Genomic DNA, 19,256 nt, shown 5'->3' on the forward strand with positions numbered 1-19,256 from the left:
TTTTTGGGGATTGTAGTAGTTAGGTAAGACTTGTATGGGACAAGTTTACTTTTTCTACTTTTGAGGAAATACAAAGGCTTTTTTTTTTTTTTTTTTTTTTTGAGAGGCAGAGTTAGAGACAGAAAAGAGGTCTTCCTTCTGCTGATTCACTCCTCAAGTGGCTACAGGGCCGATCTGAAGCCAGGAGCTTCTTCTGGGTCTCCCACGTGGGTGCAGGGGTCCAAGAACTTGAGCCATCTTCTGCTTTCCCAGGCCACCAGCAGGGCTGGATCAGAAGTGGAGCAGTCTGGATTCCAGCTGGTGTCCATATGGGATGCAGGCACTGCAGGCAGAGGCTTATCTTGTGTCGTAGCGCTGGCCTCAATACAAGGGGATTTCAAAAAGTTTGTGGAAAAATGGAATTAACAGAGAAGTTTAAATCCATGCATAGTTTTTTCATAATATGCAGTTCCCATAAACATTTTTTTCTTTTTTAGATTTATTTTATTTACTTTAAAGGCAGAGTTAGAGGGAAGGAGGAGGGAGAGGAGGCAGAGTCTCTTCTCGTTCCTCCACGTGAGTGCAGGGGCCCAAGCACTTGGTCCATCCTACTGCTTTTCTACTTACTACATCCTACTTACTTGATCCATGCTACTGCTTTCCCAGAGCATTAGCAGTGAGTTAGATTGGAAGTGGAGCAGCTGAGACTTGAACTGGCATCCATATGGGATACCGGCGCCACAGATGGAGGCTTAACCTACTATACCACAGTGCTGGTCCCTACTTTGTTTTGTTTTAACTTTTTAAAAGAAGATTTGTTTATTTGACAGGCAGAATTACAGAGGGAGAGACAGAAATCTTCCATCTACTGGTTTGCCTTGCAATGGCCAGAGCTGGGCCAGTTTTAAGCCAAGAACCTGGAACTCCATATGAATGTCCCTTCTGGGTGTCAGGGGCCAAAGTACTTGGGCTGTCTTCTGCTGCTCCTCCAGGTGCATCAGCAGAAAGTTGAGGTGGATCAGAAGTAGAGTAGTCAGGACTCAAACCCATGTTCACATGGGATGATGGTGTTCCAGGTGGTGGCTTAACCTGCTGTACCACAACACTGGACCTCTTCTTTAATTTTATTTTTTTTTTAAGATATTTTATTTATTTATTTGAAAGGGTTACATAGAGAAGGAGAGGCAGAGAGAGAGGTAGGTCGGTTGGTCGGTCGGTCTGTCTTCCACCCGATGGTTCACTCCCCAATTGGCCACAACAAGCCAGTGCTGCGCCGATCCAAAGCAAGGAGCCAGGAGCTTCCTCCGGGTCTTTCCATGTACAAGGGCCCAGGGACTTGGGCCATCTTCCACTGTTTTCCCAGGCCACAGCAGAGAGCTGGATTGGAAGTGGAGCAGCTGGGACTCGAATCGGTGCCCATATGGGATGCTGGCATTGTAGGTGGAGGCTTTTCCTGCTACGCCATAGCACTGGCCCCCCTCTTCTTTATTTTTTACAGGCACATTATACTTTGAAGGTAATGGGGTTGCCATTAGTGTACTCAGTTTTTAGAAGAGGATAGTGAGGGTTGCATAAGATGATCCATTCACAGGTAGCACTCTGATGTGGGCAGTCAATGCACTAATTTCCAATTCAAGTTATTGTCTCCCACAGAGGCAGAAACACTAAGTGGAGATTTGTATTGTGTGCAGATAGTAGCAGGATTTATTTAACAGTGAAGGAATAAACACACATTCATGTGTGAGTGTGGGCTGCCCTGCATAGAGAAATACCCATCATGAGTGGATCAAAGAGTTGGCCGCAAATGAGAAAGAAAAATTGGAAACGATACCTCTGAGAGTGGGAGAAGTCCATCCTAGATCATTCGATGGTGGAAAGAGTCCCGTGAACTTTTTAAAGACACCTCATAGGTGAAGTTTTCAGATAAGAGGGCTCATGGTTGCTCATGTTCTTGCAACAGCAGAGCTCAGTTTCAGAGGTTCATTACTGGGTGGGATTCTGTGTTACTTTCCCACACGAGTAGAGATAATATGTGCCAAAAATTGATTAATTGGGTGTCTTTTTGGTGTTACGCACGGTGTTAAGTGCCAAAGGATTCAAAGTGAACAAATATTTTAAGTATGTGGAGGAGTAAATACTCAAGCAATAGTATAAGCATTTTGTTTTGCTAGAGTATCTTTTTTTTAAGATTTATTTATTTATTTGAAAGAGTTACACAGAGAGCGAAGGCGAGGCAGAGAGAGAGGTCTTCTATTCTCTGGTTGATTCCCCAGATGGTCACAATGGCTGGAGCTGCGCCGATTCAAAGCCAGGAGCCAGGAGCTTCTTCTGGGTCTCCCACGCCAGTGCAGGGGCCCAAGGGCTTGGGCCTTCCTCTGCTGCTGTCCCAGGCCATAGCAGAGAGCTGGATCAGAAGTGGAGTAGCTGGGACTCGAACTGGTGCTTAAATGGGATGCTGGCACTGCAGGCAGTGGCTTTACCCACTACGCCACAGAGATGGCCCCTATGGTATGTTCTAATAACTTTCTTTTAAAGCATTCATGGAAGGGGCCAGTGCTGTGGCATAGTGGGTTAAGTCACCACCTGTAATGCCAGCATCCCATATGGGCTCCAGTTTGTGCCCTGCTGTTCCATTTCCAATCCAGCGCCCTACTAATGCACCTGGAAAAATCAGCAGATGGCCCAAATGTTGGGGCCTCTGCCACCCACATGGAGACCCAGATGAAGCTCCTGGCTTCAACCTGGTCCAGTCTAAGCTGTTGTTGCCATTTGGGGAGTGAACCAGCAGATAGAAGATCTCTCTCCATCTCTGTCTTTGTTTCTGTCTGTAATGTTTTTAAATAAATAAATCTTTAATAAAATAAAGGATACATGGTAGATAATCACTGAATTTGTGTGCCAGAACATTCCCTCCCTGTCTCTTTTTTATAATTATTTTTATGTGAATGTTGTATTGAAGATAATTTTTCTTGGGAAACGTGAAAGCAAGGAACTATGCTTTCAAAATTTTAGTTATTATTGAAGAAAAGGCTGATGTTAATATCATTACTTTTCTGAGGCAACTGCCAGTTCTTTTTCTCTATATCTTTTAGATTTGCTAATTCTTTAGTTTTTGTGGAGTTTTATGAGGATGTTTCTAGATGTTTCTGAGTAGGACATGTATTGGGCTGTCAGTGTGAAAAATAGATGTTTAATGTTTATGTGTATGAGACTAAAAAATTTATGAGAAATTTATTTTTCTGTTCTCTTTTCTGGAGCTGTTTGGTTGAATGTTGGTTTTTCTGGATTGAGTCTTTACCTTTTGAGAGAGAGAGAGAGAGAGAGAGAGATTGATTCATTTTCCATCATGCTCAAACAGCCAGTTGGGCCAGGATGAAGTCAGGAGCCAAGAACACCATCCTGGTCTGTCACATGGATGGCAGGCCTGAGTACTTGCTTCATCATCTGCTGCCTTTCCAGGCACATTAGTAGGAAGCTTGTTCAGAAGCAGAGTAGCCAGGGCTTGAATTAGGGCAGTTGGATATGCAAGCAGCAGCTTAACCTCCCATGTCACTATGCTGACCCCAATGAGTTTCTCTTAAAATCCATACTAGGCTGCTTATATTTAAGAATGATTGATTATATGGATTAATCAAGGTGGATTTCCTCCACTACTATGATGGTAGACCTTTCTCCTCAGAAAGATTGATTGGAATTTCTGTGTTTGCATGTGATGATGATGTTTGCTGTATCTTTGCAGGAAATATCTTTGGCCTATAAATAGTTGAAGGTGTGGGTTAGGGAGTTGGCCGTAAGACTGGAGTGACAGTTTTAGAGTAAGGAAGGTTTTACTTCCTTCTTTCTGTTTTCTCCATCAGTATGGTCATGTGTTGATTGGGTTTGTAATGAATAATCTTGATTCAGTTGGTGACCACCTCTCTTTGTTTTGATACTGACTACCCTTTTATTTCCTGAAATTTTTGGGGAAAATATTGAAATACATAGACAAATGGAAGGATTATACAATGAGTCCTCATATACCCTTGATATAGTTATAAATTTTATTGTTTACCTTATTCACTCAGTTGCTCTCTATATATGTAAATTTCCTGACCACTTGAAAATAAATTGTAGACGTGACAGTACTTGAGGCCCAAGTACATTAGCCTGAGGGGATTCTCCTTCATACCCACCATACCATGATAAAACTCAAGAAATTTAACTTTGATATAAGATCTAGGGTGGGTTTGGTGCTGTTGCACAGCAGATTAAAGCCAAAGCCTGCAGTGCCAGTATCTCATATGGGTGCCGGTTCGAGTCCCAGCTGCTCCACTTATGATCCAGTTCCCTGCTAATATGCCTGGGAAAGCAGTGGAGTATGGCCTAAGTGCTTTGGCTCCTGTACCCACTCCTGGTTCATTGCTTCTGCCTGGCTCAGCCCCAGTCATTGCGGCCATTTGGGGAGTGAACCAGCAGATGGAAGATATCTCTGTGTCTGTAACTCTGCCTTTCAAATTAGTAAATAAATCTTAAAAAAAAAAAAAAAAAAAAAGATTGAGGATATGGTCCAAATTCACATTCCCTTAGCAGTCCTCCAAGTACCATTTATAGCTCTTTTTTCCTCTCATGCAGGACTTAATTAAGGTCACTTACTGCATTTAGATATTCAGTCCCTTTTTTCTTTAATGTTAAAAAAATGGCTCCCTGACTTTTTTTTCTTTTTTCTTGCTTGACCTTTGAAGAACTCAGGTCACCTATCTTATGGAATGTTCTACAGTCCAGACTTGTCTGCTTTTTGTCTTTTTTGTTACTGTTGTAACTGCTGCTTCATTGAATTTTAGTAAGAGGGAGAGGCAAATGGTATGCTCAGGCCATCTGTATTTTTTTGATTTTTATGGTTATATAATGTTCCATCTTTTCCCTATTTTCATCTTTCTGGTGGTTTTAATTTTTCCTTTACTTTTTGCTATTATACATAAACTTGCATGGAATATTCTGTTACATATCTTTATGAGGACAATTCCAAAATATTTGCCTAAAATGGAATTAAAAGAGTAGTTCATTTTGATGCAAAATTTTTTTAAAATTCATGCAGAATTTTTTTTTAAAGATTTATTTTATTTGAAAGGCAGAGTGAAGCAGAGTGAAGGAAAGAGGTCTTCCATCTGCTGGTTCCTTCCCCAAATGGCTTCGATGGCTGAGGTCATGCCCAGTGGATACCAGGAGCCAGGAACTCCATCTGGGTCTCCCACCTGAGTGGCAGGGGTCTGAATACTTGGACCATTTTCTGCTGCTTTCCCAGGTGAATTAGCAGGGAGCTCGATCAGAGCTGGGCAGCTGGGATTCTAACTGGTTCTCCTATATGGGATCCGGTGTCCTAGGTGACAGCTTAACCCTCTGTATTGTAAAACCAGACCATGACCTCATTATAGAGAGACAGAGAGAAAGGTCTTCCTTCTGTTGGTCCACCTCACAAATGGCCGCCATAGCTGGCACACTGCGCCAATCCAAAGCCATGTGCCAGGTGCTTCTCCTGGTCTCCCGTGTGGGTGCAGGCACTCAAGCATTTGGGCCATCCTCCACTGCACTCCCTGGCCACAGAGAGAGCTGGACTGGAAGAGGAGCAACCGGGACAGAACCTGCGCCCCAACCGGGACTAGAACCTGGGGTGCCGGCGTCGCAGGTGGAGGATTAGCCTAGTGAGCCGTGGCACCGGCACCTTTTTTTGTAATATGTGTTTTCCATGAATATTTTGAACTTTTCATACATTATTTCCTTTTGAAAAATTTCCCTTGTACTACACTTACTGGACTGATGAGACTTTTAGGTCAAGGATCTGAAAAATCATCAATTATCTCTAAAAATGTTTAAATCAGCTGAATCAGTTATGACTTCCTGATAAAAATGTACAGGAGTACTTCTAACAAAGTTCTAATTCTAAAAACAATACCCTGGATATTTGTATGATTACGAGTGACTTTGTTCTTGTAAACTTATTTAACAAGAAAATGTAAAAAAAAAAGTGTTAGGGCTTCTTTAGCTCCCTTTCCTCTTCAGTGCTCTGTCTCCTCTGTTTGTTGTGTACCCTTGCTGATCTTTTCCTGGGCTGGCGTTGGGGCATGGCAGGTTAAGCTCCCACCTGTGACACCATCATTCCAAATGGGCACTGGTTTGAGTCACAGCTGCTTGACTTCTGATCCAGCTCCCTGCTAATACATCTGGGAAAGCATTGGAAGATAGCTGAAGTTCTTGGGACCCTGCCATCTATGTGGGAGACCTAGATGGAATTCCCAGCTCCTGGCTTCAACCTGGCCCAGCCTGGGCTGTTGTGGCCATTTGGGGAGTGAACTAGCAGTTGGAAGATACTTCTCTCATTCCACCTCCCTCCTCTGCCCCCTGCATCAACTCTTTTAAATAAATAAAAAAACTTAAAGTGTTAGGGTCCCTTTAGCCCCCTTTCCTCATCTGTCTCCTGTGTTTGCTGTATATCTTTTCTAGATCTTTTTGTATGTTTTTTGGACATAAATGTCAAACAAGTGTGTATATATGTTTTTTCTTTTTACATATTATGAACACAGAGATTCTGCATTTTGTTTTTCTCACTTAACAGTATGTTTTGAGATCTATGTTAGCAATCAGAGATCAGTCTCACGCTGCTGTGTGGTATTGCCCAGTGTGGATGGACTTTATTTTATATATGTATCCTTGTTGCAAGACATTTGAGTTGTTTCTAATAGTTTAAGTAACTTTTCTTTCCAGGATATCAAAATCTGAAAGTATTGAGAGACTGAAAGGTCTGTGAGGTTGCTGGTTTTTTTTGTCTTAATTTTACATGGTTTTATGAGTGTTGTAGAAAGAGGAAGTAATGTTTTCCGTCATGTGATAGCATTTCATTTGATTTCTTCATTAAAAACATGTAATCTATAAAAAGAAAATCACTCTTGGATACAAATTATTATTACTGTTTTTAAGATTTATTTATTTATTTGAAAGAGTTATAGAGAGAGAGAAGGAGAGATTTTCCATTTGTTGGTTCACTCCCAAAATGGCTGCAACTGCCAGGGTTGGGCCAAGTGGAAGCCAGGAGCTTTGTCTGGGTTTCCCTTTTAAGTGCAGGGACCCAAGCACTTGCAAACTTGGGCCATCTTCCGTTGATTTCCCAGGCATGTTAGCAGGGAGCTGGATCGGAAGTGAACAGCTGAAACTCACATGGTGCCCATATGGGATGTTCATGTTGTGGTTGGTGGCTTAACCAATTTTTATGCAGCGTTTTGTGTGTAAAGATATTTGAATTACTTACAGGTTCCCAATGAAAAAGATTTATAAGCTGCTTTAAAGTAATGAGTAAATCAGTAAACATTAAAAAGAAAATAGCATTTCTTCCTCGATTCTAATGTTAATACCTACCAAGAAGAGGTAGAAACTTTAAGAAAGGAAATATAAATCATCCCAAATTTCACTCCAAGTAGGCAATATATACTTATTTTTATTTTTTTTTTATTTTTTGACAGGCAGAGTGGACAGTGAGAGAGAGAGAGAGAGAGAAAGGTCTTCCTTTGCCGTTGGTTCACCCTCCAATGGCCGCCGCGGCTGGCGCGCTGCGGCCGTCGCACTGCGCTGATCCGATGGCAGGAGCCAGGTACTTATCCTGGTCTCCCATGGGGTGCAGGGCCCAAGCATTTGGGCCATACTCCACTGCACTCCCTGGCCACAGCAGAGAGCTGGCCTGGAAGAGGGGCAACCGGGACAGAATCTGACGCCCCGACTGGGACTAGAACCTGGTGTGCCGGCGCCGCAAGGCGGAGGATTAGCCTAGTGAGCCGGGTGCTGGTGCAATATATACTTTAAACCCATTAGGTCTCAAGTTTTCAATTCTGCAAGCACTCAGTGACATAATAGTTATTTTGAAGTTACTATTAAGTGATATACTTATTGCAGATTTTAAGTGTGTATAGGACAATGGAACATAGTATATATAGCATTTCTTTGACTGTTCTCACAAATACTGGATTGTATGTTTCTTTATGTAATACATATACACACAGACATTTGTATGTAATATGTAAGTGGAATTATACTTTCCATAGTATTCTGTAGTTTTTTTCCACAGTGGTCATAAAATTCTTTGACATTGAATATACATATATATCATGCTCTTAATGTCTGTGAAGTATTTCTGTTTATAAAATATAACTGATTGATTCTGACCAGTCAAATGGTAGAGGTGGTTCTCCAGTGGGCTTTATCTCTAGGGAATTCTCTGGGCCAGAAATTTTGTGGAATCACCTATTATAGCACCAAAAGGTGGTTGAGGATTTAATGACTTTCTGGTGGAGTTCATTTTCTCTGGAATTCTCTAGAATTCATGGCAATGTGGGGAGAGTATGGGAATAGGGCTCAGAGTGTGAGTTCTTTTGTGGGATATGAGGCTTGAGATATGAATTCACAGAATTTGCCAGGCTCTAAGTGAAGAGAATTAGGAGTGTTGGGGTGCAATTGAGAAAATAATGGAAACTGTGAAGGGCAGCAGAGCAAAGAAAAGACCAGAGCCTTACCAGTTATGGAAAGGAAGGGACTTTGTGTTTTGTTTTTTTTTTTTTAATAAGGCTAGTTAGGGAGGTAGATCTCTCGCAGAGCTGGCTACTGATCTTTTGGCCTTCATGGATTGAATGTTTATTTGTAGATAGCTGCCTAAAATGTTACTTTCATCTCACAACCTAGACGGAGTAGAATACCAGGTGGTCAGGATGTACCTCCAACTATTTAGTTCTCTTACTTCCTCTTTTCTTTTTTTAAAAAAATGAGAAGCATTCTGTTTGTACTTTGTGTTCTGCTTCCTTAAAAAGCACTCCAGGCATTTAGCCAATCATTTTAAAAGAATATTATGCTTTTTAAAAAAGATTTTATTTATTTATTTGAGAGGTAGAGTTACAGACAGAGGGAGAAACAGAAAGGTCTTCCCCTCCACTGGTTCATTCCTCAAATGGCTGCAACAGCCGGAGCTGGGCCAGCCCAAAGCTAGGAGCTTCTTCTGGGTCTCCCACGTGAGTGCAGGGGCCCAAACACTTAGGCCATCTTCTTCAGCTTTCCCAAGGCCATAGCAGAGAGCTGGATTCGGAAGAGGAGCAGCTAGGACATGAATATGGGATACAGACGTGGCAGGTGGAGGCTTAGCCTACTATGGCACAGCCCTGGCCTCTCTTATGCTTTTCTTTAAAGAGTATATAGTTAGCCTTGTTTAAAGAATGTCTTTATTCTTTGTTTATTTTTGTTACTTTTTTGAAGATTTATTTATTTGAAAGGCAGAGTTACGGGGGTAGGGAGGGAGACATAGATGTTCAATTAGCTAGTTCACTCCCCAGATGGCCGCAGTGGCTAGGGCTGGGTCAGGGGGAAACCAGGAGCTTCATGCAGATCTCCCACATGGGTAACAGGGGCCCAGGCACTTGGACTATCTTCTGCTTTTCCCAGGTCATTAACAGGGAGCTGGATTGGAAGTGGAGCAGCCAGGACACTAACCAGAGCCCATATGGGTTGGCAGCTTTACCTGCTATGCTACAATTCAGATCTTCTTTCTTTATTTTTGAAATGATTTATTTATTTGAAAAGCAGAGTTAGAGAGAGAGGGAGAAAGAGATTGATCTTCCATCCATTGGGTCAGGCTGGAGCCAGTGGCCTGGAACTCTGTCAAAGTCTTTCGTGTGGGTGGCAGGGGCCCAAGTACCTGGGCCACCTTCCACTGCTTTCCCAGATGCATTAGCAGGAAGCTGGATGGGAAGTGGAGTGGCCAGGACTGGAACTGGCACTCATGTGGGATGGTGGCTTTGGCCCAGCCCGCTGTGCCACAAAAACAGCCCCAGATTCTTTATTTATTTTTTTTTTTGAAAAAAGAATCAACAACTGCTACTACTACTACTAATTAGGAAGATACTGGGATATAAAAAAAGATACCCTGACTCCCAAAATATGTGTCAGAAAACCTGGGCCCAGTTCTACTCTGCTGTGGTTTAATCTTTGGAACAAAACTTTATTCAAAATATCTAGAGAGGCTGGCGCCGTGGCTTAATAGGCTAATCCTCCACCTGCGGCGCCGGCACCCAGGGTTCTAGTCCCGGTTGCCCCTCTTCCAGGCCAGCTCTCTGCTGTGGCCAGGGAGTGCAGTGGAGGATGGCCCAAGTGCTTGGGTCCTGCACCTGCATGGGAGACCAGGAGAAGCACCTGGCTCCTGGGTTCGGATCAGCGCGGTGCGTAGGCCGCAGCACGCCGGCTGCAGTAACCATTAGAGGGTGAACCAACAGTAAAGGAAGACCTTTCTCTCTGTCTCTCTCTCTCACTGTCCACTCTGCCTGTCAAAAAATAAAAAAATAAAATAAAATAAAAACTATCTAGAGAGTAGAACAGAAAAGGAGTAAATTTGGGGGTGGGGATTGTGCTTGTTTATAATTCATTATATAGCACTTTTTAAAAATAAAGATTTATTTATTTATTTATTTGAAAGGCAGAGTTACAGAGAGGCAGAGAGAGAGAGGGAGAGATCTTCTATCCACTGGTTCACTCCCCAAATGGCCGCTACAGCCAGAGTTGAGCTGATGCAAAGTCAGAAGCCAGGTGCTGCTTCTGGGTTTCCCACGCAGTTGTAGGGGCCCAAGGAATTGGGTGGGCCATCTTCTGCTTTCCCAGGCCATAGCAGAGAGCTGGATTGGAATTGGAGCAGCTGGGACTTGAACCAGCGTCCATATGGGATGCCGGCACTGCAGGCGGCAGTTTTACCTGCTACACAACAGTGCCTGCCCCAGCACTTTTTTTTTTTTTTAAAGATTTATTTATTTATTTGAAATTCACAGTTAGCGGGAGAGAGAGAGATCGAGATCTTCTGTCTTCTATCTGGTTCATTCCCCAAACGGCCACAACGACTAGGATAGGGCCAGGCTGAAGCAAAGAGCTTCATTCAGGTTTCCTGCATGGGTGCAGGGTCCCAAGCACTTAGGCCATCCTCCACTGCTCTGCTTTCCCAGGCACATTAGCTGGGAGCTGGATCAGAAGTGGAGCAGCCATGATTCGAACTGTTTCTCATACAGGATGCCAGTGTTGCAGGCAGTGGCTTTATCCATTATGCCACAATGCTGGCCCAATAAAGCACCTGAAAAGTAGAGATGAAGTAGTATCACTCCATGCTCTCTGCAGTTTTATTCTGCTTTGATAGATGCTGTTTCAAAATTGTTTTTTGTTCCCTATCTCTCTGTTAATGAACTTAAATACTATGTGAAAAGCTAGAATATGTACCTTAAAATAATATGGTATTCGTTAACTTAAACTTTTGTTGAATGAAAGCAGCTTCATAGACGTTGGATATGTGAAGATGGGTAACATATGATCCCCACCCGTACAGAAATAATTGTTTAAAAGAGTGAGATATATGAAGAGTGAAATATGTAGGAGAGTGAGAAATATATGTTCCAATTATGTATATGGTCAATAGCAATTGGACAAAAAGGAGGGGCTATTCAGTTCTGTTTTGTGATGTAGAGATGCCTAAAAAAGCTCATCATGGCAGATGACTTTTAAGAAGGAGTTGTTTGCTTTGTAGGTGGGGATGGGCTGGGACAGAGTGGAGGCTGTGGAGAGACTGCTCAGGTCAGTTAGGAGCATCATTACCAGTGCCAGAGAGGCCTGGATCATCATGACATCACAGATGGCTTTCACTGGGTAATATGATGTGTGTGGAGTTGTTGTTCTAGAAACGTAGTCAGAGGAGGTAGAACTTTATTCAAAAGATTCATAGATGGGTAATTAATAAAGTCAGGAAAAGATTATTTGGCAAATAGGGAGTGACAAGATTCTAGGAAGGGGCATTACTTTGCAGCTGTTAAAGTAATCTACCTCAAACTGACATGGGCCTTCACTCTCCAAATGTTTAAAGATCGAAATGGAACTTGGAAGAATAAAAGATGTAAAAACAGTGAAACACTTGAATGATTTTGTTTGTGTTTGGTGAAGGAGAGGGAAGAATCAGGCTGGTTCTCCCTGGGCTTTAAAAGATGCTAGTGCTGTTTGAAGAGATGCTAGGTTGGAAGGAATAATAATTAATTTGAATGTGTTAAGTTGGTAAGAGACATCCAGAGGCCGGAGCCGTGGCTCACTTGGCTGGTCCTCTGCCTGCGGCGCCAGCACCCCATGTTCTAGTCCCGGTTGCTCCTCTTCCAGTCCAGCTCTCCGCTGTGGCCCGGGAGGGCAGCAGAGGATGGCCCAGGTCCTTGGGTCCCTGTACCCACATGGGAGACTGGGAAGGAAGTACCTGACTCCTGGCTTCGAATCAGTGCAGCGCCAGCCGTAGTGGCCATTAGGGGAGTGAACCAATGGAAAGAAGACCTTTCTCTCTGTCTCTCTCTCACTATTTATAACTCTCTCTCACTGTCTAACTCTGCCTGGCAAAAGAAAAAAAAAAAAAAAAAAAAAGAGAGACATCCAGAAAGATGATGTGTTCTTATAGGTATTTGGCTCTGGAGCTTCAGGTAAGGGTGTATGGTCAAGAATTGAGAGTCATCGGATTGAAATGTTAAATTTCTCTGCTAATTTCTAAATTGTTACTCTAATTTCTTAAAGTCCTCAGAGCTTCCTTAAAACAGCTATTTTAAATTTTTGTCTGGTTATTTGTACACTTCTGTCTCTTTTTTAGGATCAGTCACTAACATCCATTGTTTGGTGACATCATATTTCCCTGATTATTCTTGATGCTTTGGCTGTGTATCTTTCTTTATGTATTAAAGAAGTGAGTGCTTATTCTGGTCCTTGTAGTCTAAGTCTGGCTTTGGAAACATCCATGGACAGCAGTCCCTAAGCCGATGACTGCAGCAGCTATTGTAGAACTACGGGGTGCCCTAAACCCAGGGCTGCTACAAGCTGCCACAGGCCTGCATGGAATCCTGTGTCTTCTGAGGCTGGCCCAGTACTGTACTGGAATCCTTGGTCAGTGAGGTTGGTGCAGCACAGGGTCACTCTAAACCCAAAGCCCCAAAGGTCTGCCTGCTATTGATATTTGTCTGAAGCCCAAGGCTGCCGCAGTTGGCCAGCGGCGATACGGGCTGGTACTCAAATCTGTCTGACAGGGGCTACAGTTTCTGTCTGATTCTGGCAGTGGTAGGGAACAATAAGGCCTGCAAAATTATTTACTCTGGCAACTACACGCAGGACTCGAAATTCAATAAATCTGTAGCAGGCCAATTTGGAAGTTGGTAATTTTGTATGGCCTGTGAATGATTTATAAATAACCAAATGGCACTTGCAGAAAAAAGATTCCCTGCTGCTGCAAGAAGGTCAGTTTGCAGATACTGGCCTGTATTTAGGGGCTGTTAAGATTTTGCCCAGTGCTGGTTTTTACTGTGGTGGGCCTAGTGTTGGGGCCAAAGATAAAGTTCTCTCTCTCTCTTTTTTTTAAATATTTATTTTATTTATTTGAAAGAGTTAGAGAGGGAGGTAGAGCCAGAGAGAGAAAGAGAGAGAGAGTGCAAGCAAGCAAGAGTGGTCTTCCATCCACTGGCTCACTGTCAAAATGGCCGCAGCAGCCAGAGCTGAGCTGATCCAAAGCCAGGAGCCAAGAGCTTCCTCCAGGTCTCCCACACGGGTGCAGGGGCCCAAAGACTTCAGCCATCTTCTGCTTTCCCAGGCCACAGCAGAGAGCTGGATTGGAAGAGGAGCAGCTGAGACTCGAACAGGCACCCATATGGGATGCCGGCGCTGCAGGCCGGGGCTTTAACCCTTTATGCTGTAACGCCGGCCCCTATGATACTATACTTACTTTGCTCCCTTTCCCCTGAGCAGATGATAGCTCTCTGTTGTGCTATCTTGTTTTGGAGAAGGGGTGATGGAGGTGAAGTAAAACTGTCCTTCAATTAGCTATCCTTGTGGCACAATGAATTGAGCCACTGCTTGCATTGTAGGCATCCTGTATTGGAGCACCAGTTAGAGTCCCTGCTGCTCAGCTTGATCTAGATCCCTGCTTTTGCACCTGGGGAAGGCATAGAAAGATGATCCAAGTACTTGGGCCATTGCCAGCCAAGTAGAAGACCAGAATCGAATTCTGGGCTCCTGACTTCAGCCTGGCCCAGTCCTCATCATGGCCATCTTGGGAGTGAACCAGTGAGTGGAATATCAATCTGTCTTCTCTGTCTGTGTCTCTCTATCTCTGTCTCTTCCTCCCTCTTTGTTGCTCTGCCTTTCAAATAAAGGAAGTCCTTTGAAAAAACTGTCCATCTTACCCTCTTCAACGTGTCTCTTCTTGTTGTGCTGTGTTTTCTTAGTTCTTGTGCAGGTAATTCTGTATGGGTAGTTGTTCAGTTTGTTTCTTTGGGGATGATTACTGAAAAGTCTTATTCTGTCATTTTGCTCTACCCTCCTCTAGCGTGGATTATGGAACCATGCATGGAGTATAAATTTGGATTTTATATCCTTATGTGGCATAGCCTGATATTTTAATTCTCAGAGGTCTCTCCCATTCCTTTCCAGTGGGAGCAAGCAAATGGTGGCTTGCTGCTGCTCAGAGTATATGGGTAGAAAATTTCCAGCTTTCTTCTTTCCTCATGTTGATGTCCCCTTTTCAGACTTTTTGCCCTCAAAATAGGGGCTTTAATTTCAGCTTTCTCTCGAAATAGGCTGAGTTGGATGTTCTGTGTCTGGAGTCCCAGTAACCCCTTTGGACTGGTATCAGCCAGAGCTTATCTCTGGCTTTGAGTTCCTTTTTTCTGGCTCCTGGGCATTCTCTCCATCTTCCCCTTTGTGTGTTCAGCTATATATTCTGATTTTTCAAATTGATCTGGCATTTCAGTGAGTGTATTTGGGCATATGGATATATTAGTACAGTCTACCTTATTGCTTGAATCAGAACTAATAAATTATTTTTTTTTAAGATTTTTTATTTATTTATTTGACAGAGTTACAGACAGTGAAAGGGGGTGACAGAGAGAAAGGTCTTCCTTCCATTGGCTCACCCCCCAAATGGCCGCTACGGCCGGAGCTACGCCGATCGAAAGCCAGGAGCCGGGTGCTTCTTCCTGGTCTCCCACGCGGGTGCAGGCGCCCAAGCTCTTGGGTCATCCTCCACTGGCTTCCTGGGCCACAGCAGAGAGCTGGACTGGAAGAGAAGCAACCGGGACTAGAACCCGGCGCCCATATAGGATGCCGGTGCCGCAGGCGGAAGATTAACCAAGTGAGCCACGGCGCCGGCCCTCTTGGTTTATTTTCTACAAAAAGTATTTTAGGTCAGATTATATTCCTTTCTTTTTGAAAATATTACCTGTTTTTAAAATGGATGATACATGCACCTGGTCTGAAACTGGAAAGATAAAAAAGGGTATACATTTCTCCCTTTGCCCTACCTACCCTATCCCAATTTCCATTCACAGATACAACCAGTTAGTTACCAATTTCTCATGTATTCTAGCCATCTATTAGGGACATTTAAAATTATTTATTTATTTATTTTTATTTGAAAGCCAGAGTCAGAGAGAGAGAGAGAGAGCGAGCGAGCGAGCGAGCGCGAGCTCTCTTCCATTTGCTGGTTGCTTCCAAAATGACCAGAATGGCCAGGGCTGGGCCAGGCTGAAGCCAGGAGGTTCTTCTAGGTCTTCCACATGGGTGCAGGGGCTCAAGCACTTGGGCCATCCTCTGCTGCTTTCCCAGGCAGTTAAGGAGCTGATTGGAAGTGGAGCAGCCAGGACTTGAACTGGCACCTACATGAGATGTTGGCACTGCACACAGCAGCTTAACCTGCTACACCACAGTGCCAGCCCCTCGTGGATACTCTTTAAGAATTGTACCGATTATTAACCGATGCATGCTATTTTTTGCACATGCACAAATAATTGCCCAAAGAAGTGAGGGAATCTGTCAGATAAAGACCTCTCTTTTGAGTTCCTTAGCCAGTTTATACCAGATTTACTAACAGCAGATTTGTAAAATTCACTAATGTGAAGACAAGAAATGGAAGCCTAAGACTTAATATGTTTTCTTTCTTAGATCAACCTTTCTACTTCTCCTACACCTGCACAGTTAATAAGCCGTTCCCAGGCTTCCAGTTCTACCAGCGGCAGTATTACCCAACAGACAATGTTACTAGGGAGTACCTCCCCTACTCTAACGGCAAGCCAAGCTCAAATGTATCTCCGAGCTCAAATGGTAAGAAAGGAGCTACCATGTTTTTCCTGTGTTTAAGGACCAAAATATTTCTTGATTTGATGCAATAAGAGACAATTTTAAATATTTAGTAAATATTTAACAATTTATGTATGGATGTGCTTAGCTCTGTACCTTTATATATTGAAAAACTCTACTTTGACTCCAGAAGTTTTCTTGGTATAAAATAGTAATTATCAACATTGGGAAATTGCCAACAGAGTTTCTGTAAAATGAGTGATTATTTTTAATGTCAAATTTTGTCAATATCAGAATTATTTTTTCACATTTTAACATCTTTTCAATTGGGGTGCATTTTACAACTGATACCATCCTACAGTTATAGTTGATACTTATTGTGGTATGTAAAATAATTATATATTTTTTGACATCTTAGATTTGGTGAAATAGAAATGTTAAAAAGTTGGTTGTTTAGTATGTAGAATATGTCCTGGGATCTTCGGAAGTTGGAAATGGAGTTCCTGATAATTTACACGTGATTCTTGGCTTTAGTTATTTTCATCTCAAAATCTGTAAGGTTATTTGCTTTCTTTCTTTCTTTTCTTTATTTTTGTTTATTTGAAAGAGTTACAGAGAGAGGTAGATACAGAGAGAGAAATCTCCATCCGCTGGTTCATTCCCCAAATGGCCACAACGGCCGGAGCTGAGCGATCTGAAGCCAGGAGCCAGGAGCCAGGAGCTTCTTCTGGGTGTCCCACGTAGGTGCAGAGACCCAAGAGTTTGGGCCATTTTCCACTGCTTTCCCAGGCCATAGCAGAGAGCTGGAATTGGAAGTGGAACAGCTGGGACTTGAACTGGTGCCCATATGGGGTGCTGTCACTATAGGCAGAGGATTAACCTAATGTACCACAGCACCAGCCCCTGTTTTTCCTATGTTTGGATACCTACTGATTTCTTAATTGTTGAGCTTTAAGGAATATAAAAATTGACATTTATTTTACTTGCTTTCTTTACAGGAAGCTATACAAGTCTTTGGCCCTAATAAATATTATATTCTTATTTGTTCAGTGAATTGAATATATATCTGGATCCTCAGTTCTCCACCTAAAATTAGAAAGTTTATAGTTGTGCTTTTAATAGGAAATAATGACATGACCCATCTTTTATTCACTGATTAATTATTCAATATACATTATTGTACTCTTGACTTATTTTTCCCTGTGATCTTACTTAACTAATAATATGTCTTAAAATTAGTTTGAACCATTGGAATTGTTGCTGTGTGATCCTTTTTAACTTCTTAAATCACCAGTTTCATGAGTTAAGCTAAATGAAATATTCTTTTTTAAGTTAGTACTTTCAGGCATTTTGCAATGGAAATTACCTTTTTGTGAAAGTTAAACTTTTTTATTAAATTTACTTAACTTTAGTAAAATACCAAAGAAATGAAGTTTAAAAAATCCCTTAATTGATTGTTGTAATTTAAATAGCAATGAGGAATTGACTAACTCTTGATACAGTTTTGAAATATAATTTTTATTTGTTCTTTGAAACAATTGCCATAATTCTCTAAGTTGAATTAGATATTCTGAGTAGATTATATCATCTAGAAAATAATGCTGTTTGTATTAATATTTTTTAAAAATTTGAAAAAATGGTGATGAGTGAATACATACTTTTTTATGTGAAACTTTTTGCAGGCTCTTTGGTTGAATTTTGGCATACTATAGCATATAAAGGTACACATATACATACAGCATATATATATATATATGTGTGTGTGTGTGTGTGAGAGAGAGAGAAAATTTCCTTAGAATTAGTTTTAAAATGAAGAGGAACCTAGGTTTGTCCTACAGATCCTTGTTGTGGAGTGAGATATTAGAGTTTTCCTTGTGGTAGAGGACTGAACAGAGTTCTTGGTGTTTCTTTTCATGTTTCTAACTAAATTTAATTTGTGTCCCAAAATAATAACTGTAATTGTCTTGTAACTTCCTATTTTTGGCTTCTGCCATAGTAGTTTTGAACTGGGAAAAATTTAAGTGTAATAGCTTATTTGGGACAAAATTTTGTCTGAGAATTTTTTTTTATCACCAAAATATACTTTGTTTTTTTAGAGCACTGGTTATTTTTCTACTCGTCAGAATCATGAGCTGTTTCAAAATGTTTATTATTTTTTTTGAGTTCTCTATTATCAGAAACTTCTTTTTGTCATGTACAGCCTTTTGCTTAGGAGACAGTCCTAAACTGCATTGTCTTTCTGTCACAAATTTCAGTCTTTCTTGCCTGCTCTACATTGTGTGTGGGACATGTTCTTCTGTCTTAGGGTATTTTTTTGGTTTTCTGTCTGTACAGCTGATTTTCACACCCGCTACCACTGTGGCTGCTGTACAGTCTGACATTCCTGTTGTCTCGTCGTCATCGTCATCTTCCTGTCAGTCTGCAGCTACTCAGGTGAGCTTGTCTAGCTTCACATTGTGATACTGAAGGACTGGATCTTTATGTTAAAGATAAACATTGCATTTGTGTTGAAGTTACTGATGGTTTCAGTGCTCTTTGTCATGTATTTCAGATTTAAATTTAGTAAAATACAATTAAAACTTCAAGAAAATGTTTTTGTTCTGTAGAAATTATATCATTAAGCAGAAATTTAGGTTACTTGACATCAACCAGTGTTAGTGGATTTTTGCTAATGACATTGTGTATTTAGTTTTATTGTAAAGTAGATTTACTTCTCTAATGATATGAGATTTAAATTACTTTGCAGTCAGGTAAAAAGTCAAATGGGTTTTAATTTTAAAAATTGAGAATATTTTAAATTTAAAAAACTGAATAGACTATTACTTTATTTGGTACTGTGGAAAAAAAATTAACCTTAAGTTTTTTTGGCATGCCATTCAGAAGAGTATACTAGAGGTAGAATGTAGACCTAAAGCAAAAATCAAAAATAAAAAACTCCTAGAAGAAAATTTGGAAGACTATCTTTGCTACTCTGGGACAGATAAAACTTTCTCAGAGCAGAAAAACACTAACTATGAGAGAAAATTGTGACAAATTGGATTTTATGAAAATTAAAAATTATTTTTCAAAGACAAAGAGGCAAGTCACAGAGAAATGTTTAATTCCATGTATCTGTGAAAGAAAATGCCATTAAGAAGATCTGAAGAAATTCG

General features: G+C 41.5%; 1 protein-coding gene across 31 annotated transcripts in view; it reads left to right on the forward strand.

The window, feature by feature from the left end:
* PHC3 (polyhomeotic homolog 3) overlaps nt 1-19,256 on the forward strand; it is a 105,816-nt gene that overhangs the window by 23,619 nt on the left and 62,941 nt on the right. For 18 of the 31 annotated variants that reach the window (XR_011388057.1, XR_011388058.1, XR_011388062.1 and 15 more), the window contains 2 exons: nt 15,970-16,128; nt 18,439-18,537. The exons of 3 other annotated variants lie outside the window; for them this stretch is intronic. Coding sequence is in view for 20 of the 28 variants with exons in the window: in XM_008266473.4 (XP_008264695.1) it covers nt 15,970-16,128; nt 18,439-18,537 (258 nt within the window). In the remaining 8 variants the exon portion in view is untranslated. Of the gene's footprint in view, nt 1-2,524; nt 15,213-15,969; nt 16,129-18,438; nt 18,538-19,256 lie in introns of those variants that run through there. 10 more of the 31 variants (XR_011388059.1, XM_070072522.1, XM_070072523.1 and 7 more) reach the window with 4 other exon arrangements.

Source organism: Oryctolagus cuniculus, chromosome 4, assembly GCF_964237555.1.
Source record: "Oryctolagus cuniculus chromosome 4, mOryCun1.1, whole genome shotgun sequence".
NCBI lineage: Eukaryota > Metazoa > Chordata > Mammalia > Lagomorpha > Leporidae > Oryctolagus > Oryctolagus cuniculus.